Raw genomic sequence first — 13426 nt, forward strand, 5'->3', positions numbered from 1 at the left:
TATTTTCCAAAACTTTTCCAAAAATATTATTTTCCATAACTTTTCCAGGGCCTGGAAATTGCATTTTAAATTTCAATGACTTTTCCAGGTTTTTCATAACTGTACGAACCCTGTACATGAGTTAGTCTATTAGTGTATAGAAAACACCATCTTATTTACACAATTCAAGATAAACTGTTACACAAACTGCTGGTGTAGCACCCCAACACTCTATATTATGCCTAAGTTGCTATTACTAACTTTAGAATGGAATGATGGGGTGTTTGGGTTCGGTTTCCTAAGGTAGCTACCAGAAAGGTTTACCTGTTTTGGATGAAACTTATAATACCCTACTAATACACAAACAAACTTAGCAGTTTGACATTTTCTGGACACATTTTTTGACTATTTCTGGACACAGTGAAAGCAAACTTAGCAGTTTGACATCCGCTGCAAGGATTACGTCTCTCTTCCAGCACAGCCGCTGCTGGAATGAACAAGTCCCCCCCCCCCCTTATCATTTATAACAGGGCTCTGTGGGGGCAGACGATCACAAAGAAGAAGAAAAAAAAAACCCCACAATGTCACTCCCTCCTACACCTCCGCTATCCCCGCAGGCCGTGAGCCCAGACAATACTATTGCTTCATCAGCTGAAAACTCATCAACTTCTTCTTCTGATTCTGATTCTGATTCACCGAGAGATGATCCAGACGGGTTGCTGACTCGACTATTTCTGGACACAGTGAAAGCCGCTGTAGTTAGTTTGCTGGGAGCGGTTTTACGCAAATATAGAACTGAAATCTGCCACGAGTGCCATATTAACCATCCGTTTGTAAAAGAACACTCTTGCTATGCTGGCAAGCTACCAGAGGGTTTTTACCTAACCCACTATAGCAAGTTAATAATATTAATATTAATATTAATAATAAAAAGACTCTGGATGAAACGTTTTATCCCCGCCATCCTGCGACTCCTGAAATCACACAACATCATCGCATCAGATTCCAGAGTCCATGGAGTTACAGAGACATTTCTTCACAAACTAAAAACGGAGGTCTGTTTAGAAGACCGACTTGCTGAAGTTTACAATTCACATATCGGAGAAGACAAAAACAAGTTTGAAAAACTGCAAGAAGCTGTCGAGTTTTGGACAGGACCTGAAAACCCATCATCAAATTCTGATTCACCACCACTATTGTTGTCTAAAAGTTCATCCGGCATTCAGACAGCGGACGGATTGCTGTCCTGTCTATTTCTGGACACGATGAAAGCCGCTGTAGTTAGTTTGCTGGGTCCAGTTTTACGCAAATATAGAACTGAAATCTGCTACGGCTGTCAAATTAACCACGGGAGTCAAAAACATCACGAATGCCTGCAGGGGTTACCTGAGGGTTTTTATCTAACCCACTACAGCGAATTGATAAAAAGACTCTGGACGAATCGTTTTATCCCCTCCATCCAGCGACTCCTGAAATCACACAACATCATCGCATCAGATTCCAGAGTCTGTGGAGTTACAGAGACATTTCTTCACGAACTAAAAACAGAGTTCTGTTTAGAAGACCGACTTGCTGAAGTTTACGATTCACATATCGGAGAAGACAAAAACAAGCTTGAAAAACTGGAAGAAGCTTTCGAGTTTTGGAAAGGACCTGAAAACTCATCATCATCATCATCTCCTCAGAGAGATGGGTAATCATATTACAAGAGTGTTTATAGCTGTAGAGGAGTACTTTTTAATTTCAGTGTTACAGGGTCTTATAGTTAGAGTTGTTGAAAACAAGGTGAATGATAGGCCTAGCAGAGACGTTAAAGTAACTAAAAGAGATTACAGAAATTGTTAGGGCACAGTCTCAATACACACCATGGGAACTGCCTAGAGGCCAGATACAGTAGCTTGCTCATATCGCAGATAATGGTGCTCACACTGCAGAAAACATCGCTCAGGGTCAGCAGACACTCTTGCGTAAACGTCCTCCGGATGTTCAAAGGCCTTCCTCTTCTCACTCTGGCTCTTCTTCCACCGGTCTCTGCGTGCGCACGTGCGTGAGAAAGAGGGAGGGAGGGAGGAAGGAAAAGGAGGGGGCGTTGAGAGAGAGAGAGAGAGAGAGAGAGAGGGGAGGAGTTCAGGGAGGGGGCGGAGAGAGAAAGAGAGTGAGAGTGAGTTTTCAATCGACGATTCAGTTATCACTTTTCCTGGCAAAAGAAACTTACCCCTTCTGTAAGATCTTCTAATGAAAGAAGAAGCTCTGGAGCTGGAGCTGGAGCTGGAGGAAGAAGAATTTTCACCCGGCTGAGCGGCGGGCTGAGCAGCCGATGGAACGGTCTGCGGTGCTTCGGAATTCACCGGCGGCGGCGGTTCTGAAATCTGCGGATCCTCAACGGCTTCCTGATCGGGTTGCAAGAGGTCCCAGGATGTCAGACACACTTCCTGATCGGGTTGCAAGAGGTCCCAGGGTGTCAGACACGCTTCCAGATCAGCCAGAGGTTCTATCGCGTGATGAAATATATGATTAATAGATGAATATACTATAATAATAATAATATTAACAGGATTATAATAAGATAATACTCACCAAAATTGCCTTGAGAAAGTTGAGAGAATCCAGGGAACCCCGAGATAAAGGAATTTCTGTCTAAATAAGGATAATAATAATATATATTAATGATAAGACTTTAATGATAAGAGTACTTTTTGTAAAAATAATAATAATAATTAAATAATAACCTACCCTCTACGTCCTCAGCAGCATCATGGTTTGTTGTTGATGTCGGAGATCCACCGCGTGTTCCAGGAACTGTAAGAAAAAAAACAAAAAAAATTGCACATAAAATAACTTTAACTAAATGCAATATCTAAATAAGAATGTACCAGGAGCCATGGTTTTGTCTGTCTGTCTGTCTGTCTTCTTCTTACTACCAGCTCACACAATTTGAATTTATAGGCAAAAGTTCCTGCCAAAAGTTAACCGAAAGCCTGGGAATAACAAAAAAATTATCTTACCTTTTTCTTTAGTCTTCTTTAGTCTTAGTTGTTCTAAATGATGCTTTGTCTTTCGTCCATATTGTGACTATTCAGCATACTTGACACCTGCGATGATATCATATAGGTCCGCCCATTTAAAATTCAGGGAATGTGAAGCTTTTTTCTTTCTTTAGCTTTCTTTAGCTTTAGTTTTCTCCGGGAATAAAGCATGGGAATATTTTCTTTCTAAGTGTTGTTTTGTCTTACGTCCGACTATTCATACTATTCATCATACTACATGGTGGACGGGGGCGTGTCCCCTGACCTTTGACCTAGACCTGTCACATTAATATTCTGATGAAAGCTATTCTTTATATCTCTCTCGCAGCAACTGGGCATCACAAACCTGTGTCTATGTCCAAGTGTTCAATACTGCCACACAAATTGTCTATAGGCTGCATATCGAAATTGTTGTCTTCCCCTGGGTTAGGAAGGTCAACAACGGCCCGGATGTCATCCCATATCCTCCTGGTGAGGCGCAAATTGTAAGTATCTATGTGTGGTAGCATGGAGACACAAGAGTCCGGTTGTTGGCCACAGCACGTCTTCTCCAGATCTGTGGGCATCTCCCGCAGACGCACCAACCAAGTTGTTGTGGGACACGAGGGCCTGGCAGAGGAGCAGACGAGGAAGGTGAGGCCTGGGTCCTGTGATAGGCACAGCTCAGGCTGTTGGTTGACTGCCTGCCTCTAGCAGGACCTCCACTACTTCGCCCTCTTCCCTGTCCCCTGGTCCGTCCAATATGACCACCTGATGTACTTGGCACTGGAGTGTAGTCATCGTCAGAGCCGATGCTCTCTTCTTGGAAGCTCTAATAATTGAGAAAAGTTGTTACTTTATGATATTCGTGGCTATAGCTTTGGAAATGTTTAAGGCTAGTTTCATTGTTTATATTGGTAATGCTATCGTAATCTAGCTAACGTTAGCTCGCTAACCTACTTGGCTGATATACAGCCTGCGAGGAAAATTCTTTCATTTCTCAAACGTCTTTAGCTTACCAAGCACAATTACACTCATTTCTGAGATAAAATATAGTGTGGCATATATCTGTGGGTAACATGTAAATGCTCAATGTTTTTTTTTATTACCAGCGTTTCTTCTTACCTCGGAATCACACATCGATCAGTAGCTCAGTTCAGTTGACAGGCGAACTCATGAACGCGCATGAGGCTCCTTTGGGGGGAGGCGTTACGAACGAGTGGGAGGGGTTACGGGGCAGAGGGAGGGAGCAGAGAGGCTGTGTATGTTCAAATTCTACCTCTGTCTTGCTCTTTTCTCCAAAGTTGCCTACCCCAGCTTTAAAGGTCTAGGTGTTTTTTGAGAGGTGTTGTGTAAAATGTGTTTGACCCTCTACAGCAGGGGTCGGCAAGTACGTTTGGCCTCGGGCCAAATTTTTTCCAAGCAACTGAATGGTGGGCCAAAACATAATATCTTGGACAGAACCTTTTTTTCTACCAAACAAAACTTTTTTTTCCTAATCTATACTATTATATATTGTACAAAAGAGTAATTTAAGAAAGATATTTGTTTAAAATAAAGTAACTTGAATTTGCTACAGACTGTTATTAGTGTGTTATTACTGCTTTGTCTCCTGCTCCACTCTGTGGCTGCGTTATAAAACAGCTTATAATAGTAACCTGCTGATAATGTGATAATGTGCTGTCTTTAATCACCGACAGACTGTCTTTTAAGACATGAATGTGTGTAAATCTCATATTTCCCCTCTCCACACAGTTAATAATAAATGTGTATCATTTCCATTTTGAAAATGACTACTTCTTTGAGCCTAACTAACGTATTGTAATAATTATTTTATGGACTCAGGATTGGATATCCGACGTACGTTACTCTCGCGTTACATTGTTACCCGCGTTATTGTGCGGGAGGTTACATTGTGTGCACAGAGACATTAGCAAAACATTGATAGCTAGCAAGACAAAATGTCACTGTCAAAAGCAATGAAAAGAAAAGTTGACAGCGAAGGTAGGACGTACAAAGAAGAATGGAAAGACAAGTATGCATTCATCTTACCTGATTTTATTAACGCCAAACCAGTCTGTCTAATCTGCAACGAAGTTGTTGCAGTTTGCAAGGAATACAATATACGACGGCACCACGACACAAAGCATGGCAAGATCAGAGATTTTCAGTGTCATCTGGCGGGCCAGATACTATTACAGGCGGGCCAGTTTTGGCCCGCGGGCCGCTAGTTGCCGACCACTGCTCTACAGAGTACAACAGGTGGTGACATCACCTGGCACCAAAGACCAGCCAATAGCAGATAGCCAGTTCAGCGCCCTACTTTTCACCATTAGGTGTCAGGCTTCACCAAAGATTTGGGTTTGGGGTTTAGTTACTCTTTAATGACAGCAATGACATGAAACACATTACGATGGTGAATGGGGAGTCCAACCAACATCCTGCTGCAGTATCTCTTTATCTCACTGCGCTACATCCAAGTCTCTTACCGTACATTTGGAATTTATATCCCTGTCAGTGTTCATATTACTGACAACAAAGATTTATTATTGTGCAGGATGTGGGAAGACACGTCAGTATGTGTCTTCCCACACTTCCCAGTACTATGTGTTTGCTAGAAATTTGCACATCCCCCAGAGTTTACAAGCTGTTGTTCTAATGCCTTCATGAGCTTATTTCCATAAGTACTCTCACTATCAACAGCAAATAGCAAAGATATAACACAGTATGTTAAGTAGGAGGCAAGGATTCAGCTCATTCTTCTGCTATTTACTTTTTCCATTGCTACAGAAATTGATAAGGCATAATATTGTTTCATCTGCCCCTATAATCTATATAGGGGCAGATGAAAACTCGAGATGCCTTGACCTGTTGTCAACTGGATGTGTTTTGAGAATGTGGGATGTTGTTGGCACAAAGTGATAGTGTTAGGGTGAGGACGCAATCTCGATTTGCATTCCCCTGTGTGCAAACAACTGTTACGTAAGCAAATTACACTTTGTGCAGAGTTAATGAATCACACACAGTCAACAAAGAGGTGTTTCTCAGTGGGTTTATTACTTTATGTACAGACATGTCTGTCACCGAGTAGAAAAAGTCTTGCGGTATAAAAGCAAACACTGCTGCATGAGTCCCTGGTCCCTATGCATGCAAACACAAGAGGGTGGTGTTGCACTTTCTTTAATTCCCACACACACAAGGTAACTTGGAGAGCTGAGCTTACAACGTGTCTTTCAGTATTCAGAATGATCCCATTAACTTCAGATACTTCACAGCTTCTTTGTGTTTCTGTGTTTTGTTGAGCAGTGACACATCTACAGTAGTTTGGCTTGTGATGTTCAAAATCACCACCACCTTCGTAGGAGCTCATTGTCTGTCCCATGATGCTCAAATAGCAGATTGGAATCTGCTCAAGGACATTACCTGTTCTTGTATTTATTTATTAGTAATAACAGTGCGCCCCCCTTCCTCCTCCCCACACTCTCTGGGTCAGAGGTCAAAGTGGACTCGTTCCCCTGGAGACAAAAGGTCGTCGTCATGGAGGAAAGATGTAGTCGATATTTTAGCCTATATTAGGCATAGCCAGCGGTGGAATCATGTCTCCATAAAGATTTGGTTTGTTGTATGTAAATGTGTAAATATGACATACACTAATACCAAAATACACAGCATTTTTTTTTTTTGGCCCTTCACTGAATTCGCTGAATTTGAGATTTGCAAATTCCATAAACAAAATTTCCTCAAAGCCATTGCCTGCTTCACATTGTATCATTTTTTCAATGTTTTCAGTGTAATAATTTTATGGTGTTCATTGTTAACTGGAAAGAATTTCATTGTCTTATCTATGATATTCACATTTACACACAGTTTGTATTGCCGTTTACTGAGTTTTTTGGTTTGACTGCACTAATGATGTAAGCAGTGCTGTCTTGAAGGTATAATATATATTGGACAGCAACTGAACAAGTCTACAGACTCTGAACTAAAGACCTTTAGGGACTACAGAGGTCACTGAAGAGCATAGACTTCAATCAATGCTGCTGTTATTGGCAAGATCACCATTTGGTTGGTCTTGTATTTGATACAAGCAAACAGCAGATGGCACTCATCCGTTCTGATTCACACATTACTCATCTTTTGTACATATTCTGCTCATGTTAATTGTGTGCTTAGTTTTCTAGTGATGTGTCGTCTTTTTATCATGTTCCCCTTTAACAAAGGGGAAAGTGGGAATTTCAATAGTCCAATATATTCCTTGTTTGTTTGTTCTATTGATTTTGGTTTAAAGAAATGTTAAAGCATCCTCATCAGGAAGCGTAGTGCACTTAACCTGCATCCTGGAATAAATCACTCCCATAACTCTATGTTTATTGTTTTATTTTCAAATTTCACAAACAAACATGAAGCTTGTTACAAAGCGTCAGCTTGTAATTATGGTTTATTCAGGAGATGATTTCATGAAAACTCACAATAACATTGATGATGAAAGACCAAACTCTAGACAGGCTACACATTCAAGGCTGGCTAAGTATTCATTATTCTGAAAACTACATGGTAAATTCTGTTTAGTAGCAGTAATAGAAAGAACATTCACAGTGGAAATCACACTACACTCAGCAAATCTTAAATTGGGTTAAAAATTTCAGAGTTCACTCTTTTTCTGCGGCTTCTTTTTCTCTTTCTTCTCAGGACTTTTTTCCTCCTTGTGGAAGACTTTTCCATCAGGTTGCTGTCGCCACTTCAGGACCACTCCAGTCACCCCTTGGTCCTTCAGTCTGTCCTGGAGCTGCAGGACACATACAGTAACTATTTTTACACACACTGCTTTTGGAACACCCAACATTCATTAGATCCCATGTGAGAAGACTTGCCTTTTGTAAGATGTCTGCCTTCACAGCAGGGTCATTCAGATCCACAGAGGAGTCCTCCCGCTTTATCTTCAGCTTAAATACCTGCTTCTTTGGGACTTATAGAGACAAAGATAGAAGGAGAAGAGAAACAAAATATGAGCTTGCCATGGGAACAAATACAATGGCATGGTGTTGTGAGTCTTTTAAATGTAGATGCCGTCTACAGCATGTACACATTTTGTACATGAACAGTTAGATGTTCGTGGTCAGTATGAAGGTGTAGAACTGGACCATGGAACATCTCTCTCTCTCTCTCTCTCTCTCTCTCTCTCTCTTTCTCTCTCTCTCTCTCTCTCTCTCTCTCTCTCTCTCTCTCTCTCTCTCTCTCATCAGGCTGAACTATTTTATTTTTTAGGGAATGGCTAGATTTTGTTCACTCTCTCATAGACTTCAATGGAACAGGAGCCACAAACTGGTATCCAATGGAATCTATTTTATTCAAAGCTTCAGAATGAGGTATGTTGTATAGGTATAATGACTGGTGTTTGAGGCAAACGCTTTTATTTTCTTATTAAATTATATGCAATCCCTTGCAATACTGTATAGGTGTTCACACAGAGAGTGGCATGGAGTCTATGACTGGTGGCGTATCACTGAGTAGGTGGGCCAGTTTGAGTGAAAAAAGTCCATGGCCATTTTTTATTCCCAGTCCGTCCCTGACTGGAGGTACAGTATGGGATGTGGATTTCTGTGGATACAGAGCAGGCCAGATCAAAAGAGAAATCACAAGTAAAAGAAATTCTGTGTGGAGGTTGAAGTCACCTAAAAGAGTTAGAGGTGTCCCATCTTAAGAAACTCTGCTGTCAGTGGTTCAACTAAAGGTTCCTGGTTATATGGATAACAAATAAAGCTATTTTGATGCAATTCAGTATTCTATCTTCTCAACCAAAGTACAGCAAACCACTCACCAGGGAAGCTGTAGCAGACAAATTTACGTTTGTAATCACAAGGTATTGCTCTCCATTTGAATGAGTTCCTTTTTTTTGCAGTAGCACACATATCATTGGTCATGCCATGATAAGCTGTGTTGTCCCAGTAAGTGAAGGAGGAGTTGCTCCCATCAGACCAGCGACTCAGAGGCTCTCTGTACAAGCCAATCCAGGCCTGATCTCCCTGTGGCACCAACTTCTGGATCTCCTGGTTCTCAGTCTGGTTCCTCACACTGGCCAAGTCTATGTAGTTCTCCCTGCAGTACCTCTGAGCACTGGACCAATTCATTCGATCATTCACAACAACAAATTCAGGATCCGTCGTTGTTCTTCCTACAATTAGATTTTGGCAAAGAAATAATTGATGAGTCTTTTGGAAAGGAACCCAGACCTACCATCAAACTAAAAGAAATGCCTCAGTTCAGATTTGGGCTTGATTTAAGCTAGACCTCATAACCATCCTCATGGGAGCAGAAAATATGCTTTACTATGTTCTTACCATTATAACAGATGAATGGATAAGTTATGTTGCAATTGTAATCATGCCATTTCCCACTGTCTCCAATGACCGCACAAAGCTCATGACCCCTATAATTATTAGGTTGATTCCAGACCGTTTTCCAGTTCCTGTAGTCAGCCGCCCCTTTTGGGTAGTAAGCCCCATCTGAAAAAGACCACCTCCAATCAATTACATCGCGCAGGCCAATCCAGAACAGGAAATCATCATTGAAAGGTTGAACTGTGTTAATGAGTTGGTTCATTTCTTCCATATTGTCTATGGTGGCCAGGTCTATGTATTTCTCTCTGCAGTAGCTCTGGGCTTCGGTCCAGGTCTTTGGTTCAGCAACATAGTGGTACTGACGAGGAAGGCATGTGGAGAAGGTGTGCCACCCTGTGAGGACAAAGTCTGTATGAGTGCTGTGAGGCTGTAGAGCTAGGTTTGCATCCACACTCTAAAGTCTGTGTCAACATACATGGCCACTTGTTATTTACATCTTTTAACATGTCAGGTAATGTGCTTGAATTGCTCAAACTGGCATCATGGTACTTTCTCTCAGAAAGTATGGTGACAAGAATAAGCAAATCACCAGGGCCGGCCCCAGGGTTTTGGTGGCCCTAAACAAGAAATTTGTGGCCCTATAACAATAAAAATTATACACTCGCAGCTGACCGGATAAACAAATTCCCTTGCTTACAGCAGTCATCACATATGGAATGAAACTGTACAGCCCCTTTCATACCAAAGCAATGAGCTGGGTAAAAGGTAGAACTGGTGGTGTGAAAGGGTCTAACCAGGTGATCTCAGTAATGCAACCCTGGAATAGACGTTTTATTTGGCATTCAAAAACTTGTTATAGTCTGAAAACTATTCCAAGCTTACTCAGAGGGATACAATTGCAAGGTTAGCTAGTTAACTGTAAGCCTGTGTACTCGGATGTGTGTGTATAGAGCTCAAACCTGGGTGAGCTAAATGTAATTCAGTTTCATAAGTATCATTCAGCAACAATATTATAGCCTACTTACTATGCCTGTTCATTATTATATTGATAACTGGAGAACTTGCTTTCCTGTATGATTTAACTGCAACAGTAGATCTATACACTCAGATGATTCAAATCCTTGAATTATGAGGCCCCATGATGCAGCACAGACATGTGTGGCCCCTAACGAGCGCTTAAACTGTTTATGTCTGGGGCCGGCTCTGCAAATCACTACTGTACATAGAATTGTGTATTGTATTACAATAACACAATACAAAGTTGTGTACAATATTATATCAGTATTGTTCAGTAATATGCACCATTTGACCTTAAAGATTTCACTGACCTGAGAGAAAGAAGATACCCAACACGACCTTTTCCTTCATGATGCTGGATGAGTGAACAGTTCCTCTGCGCTCTGTGCTCAGTGTGCTGTTGTACACCACTTTAAAGCATCTTCTACCTGTATCAATGCTGCCAATAGGCAAATCAAGAGCCACACCTTTGTCATGGGCAGTGACACATTCATTTGGAATGAATCTTCCATCCAGCTGAAACATGAGTTACTGTGTTAGTGTATAGAAAATGTTATCTTATCCATAAAACTTCATAAGTTGACTTTCCCAAGTAGAGGTTGTGTGATGATTGTGTTTTGAGATCCAACACCAAGAGGACAATGGAGTCATCTCACATAAGCTGATCAATCATCAGTCAGTAGCTCAGAGAATAAGCTTTTACACAGTTCAAGATGAACTGTTACACAGACTCCTGGGGATTGTGGGTCAAATCCTTAAAGGATAAGTTCGGCGATTTTGGACCTATATTTGAGTCTTACATACAGTGCCATGAAAAAGTGTGTGCACCCCTTGAGTTTTTGCACAATTTGTTGGGCTACAAAATGATTTTAAAATGAAAAACTAAGTAAGGAGAAAATTCAAATGAATGAAAAATAGTTTGTGCAAATGTAAATACACCCCTTGTTTCATTAGAACTAAATTGTGTAACTGACAACATTTGATCAACATTTCATATCTTTTGCTGCTCAGATGTCATATTCAGATTGTTGCTATAGATTTTGAACATTATTTGCCATTCAATATTGTAGTTATTCTTCCTTTTTAGCCAACAAAAGCTGATAACAGGTCTCAATGGAATCTCAATGGATTTCAGGGTGTGGGATGGATTCACCTCAGAAAACATGAGTATAGTGTGGAATGTGAGGTTCACTGATGGATGGCATTGGGGATCCAGGTCTTCATGTTTCAAAGTCCAATATCTGAGAAAATAAACAGGATCAGGCATAATATTGTTGTCTGCCCCTATGCAGGAATATGAAAACTCAAGAGATGCTCTGGCCTGTTGTCAACAGACTGTGTGTTGAGAATGCTCAGCATGCAAATGTATTGACGCCTGCATGAAACAGTCGTAATACATATTTGAATAGCAAAAAATAGGAGCCAACTGGGAGCTCAAACTGCAAAGTGCCTTCAGCTTCAATATGAATCCACCGAGGCTAAAGTTTTCTGGTCTGATGTGAGATTTTCAGGTGGCTAAACTTCTTCTGAATGGACACATCTCTTTGTGCAAAGCCTTTAAAGGATCTTTTATACACAATAATCATTTGGGGATGATGGTGTTGCAAAGTGTTAGTGAATTGGACGCAATCTCGATTAGCACGGCCCTGCGTACAAACAACTGTTATGTGGTCAAATTACTGAGATTTACATATAATATACTTTGACCAGCACTATCAGGCAGCTTGGTGCACAGTTAATGAATCACACACAGTCAACAAAGAGGTGTTTCTCAGTGGGTTTATTACTTTATGTACAGGCATGTCTGTCCCCGAGGCGGAGACTGTCCGAGAAATACAATGGAGAAGAAAACGTCTAAGGTGCAAAAACAAACACTGCTGCATGAGCAGAGCATACTGACACCAGAATTTAATTTGGGCAAATAGAGTGAATCTACAGATGGGACGTTCTTCTCTGTTGCAGCCCCACTTGCAGCATGCTCAATAGTATAAAATGGTAAGTTAAAAAAAGGTTGCCATTTCTGTATGTCGTGATACTAAAACCAGCAACACTTATTTTCTTTCAATAACAATGTGAATGCTATGCTTGTGTTCTCCTCAACCGCTCTCACTGTATGAACAGTTTTTAAATAAATTTCTTAAAAAGACAAATGTAAATAGGAACAGGCTGATTTGAGCAGTGGGGCGGTTTATGTGCCGTTCTTCAGCTCCCGTTCCTGTGAAACAAACACAGAGAGACACAGTTTGCATGTTACATGATACCTTGCATCTGTCTAAGATGCATATCAGTTTGTTTTTCATATTCTATATATATCATATTGGGTGGGTGCATGAGGGCCTTGTCTGCACATATGAGGAAAAATGCAAATATGTATTTTGTGCTGCTATTCAATGACATTAAATTTAGACCATTTCCATGCCAAAAAAACAATCCAGTATTCAGCATTTCCCACAAATATTTTTTTTGTTAGGGTGGAAAAGCCTCTGAAAGAACATTTAGACCATGGGACACTAAACTATCCACTGAAACCCAGGATAATAATAATAGTAATAATAATAATAATAATTAAACATACATGTGTAGAATTTGATCAAAATGTTGTTTTAGAATCAATTCAGGGCTTTTTATAAACAACCAGTGAGACATTAATCAATTCTACAATAAATACTAGAGGTGCACCGATACCAATGTTTTTAGAACCGATACTGAGAAGTTTATGAAGTAGATCAGTCAATACAAGTGCCAATCTCAATCTCAGTTACTTTTCATTGACTTACTATGAAACAACTGCAGGAACAACAGCTTCATTTGATCAAAATATACTTTGAAGATTATGTAACAAAAGAAAACGATTACAAAACAGAAAATGAGCAGATTGTTCTTTTTCACAAATGTTGACATTTCAGCATTTTCATGTTGGTTTGCCTACCAGTGTCAAAAAAGAATAAATAAATAGTTTGAGGAAGCTGCTTGGCCTCTCCTCCACTCTCAACACTCTGTATACAGTATGTTCTATTCATATCTATATCCTCTCTGTTGCTGCAATGACTCACAGGAATCATTCAAATTTAATCAAATCTGATGTGA

General features: G+C 40.5%; 1 protein-coding gene across 1 annotated transcript; it reads right to left on the bottom strand.

The window, feature by feature from the left end:
* Positions 1-7425: 7425 nt before the first annotated feature.
* On the bottom strand, positions 7426-10758 carry LOC139667217 (macrophage mannose receptor 1-like). Its single transcript, XM_071546650.1, has 5 exons — positions 10651-10758; positions 9323-9715; positions 8803-9156; positions 7856-7950; positions 7426-7770 (listed from the first exon to the last, which is right to left on the bottom strand). Exons 1-5 carry the CDS (start codon positions 10688-10690, stop codon positions 7627-7629), a joined length of 1026 nt encoding a protein of 341 aa, XP_071402751.1. The 5' UTR covers positions 10691-10758; the 3' UTR covers positions 7426-7626.
* Between the last annotated feature and the right edge of the window lie 2668 nt (positions 10759-13426).

The sequence above is a fragment of the Centroberyx affinis genome, unplaced genomic scaffold (genome assembly GCF_046629955.1).
Source record: "Centroberyx affinis isolate AG114_WGS23_722 - 3 ecotype Tasmania unplaced genomic scaffold, CSIRO-AGI_Caff_v1 ptg005371l_1, whole genome shotgun sequence".
NCBI lineage: Eukaryota > Metazoa > Chordata > Actinopteri > Beryciformes > Berycidae > Centroberyx > Centroberyx affinis.

What these genes read in the sequence shown, in the direction of transcription:
- LOC139667217 (XM_071546650.1), bottom strand. Translation starts at nt 10,690, where the DNA reads ATGAAGGAAAAGGTCGTGTTGGGTATCTTCTTTCTCTCAG. An exon ending in GGGTATCTTCTTTCTCTCAG is followed by an intron (nt 9,716 to 10,650) that starts GTCAGTGAAATC and finishes TTGTCCTCACAG; the next exon opens with GGTGGCACACCTTCTCCACA. An exon ending in TGTCTGCTACAGCTTCCCTG is followed by an intron (nt 7,951 to 8,802) that starts GTGAGTGGTTTG and finishes TGTCTCTATAAG; the next exon opens with TCCCAAAGAAGCAGGTATTT.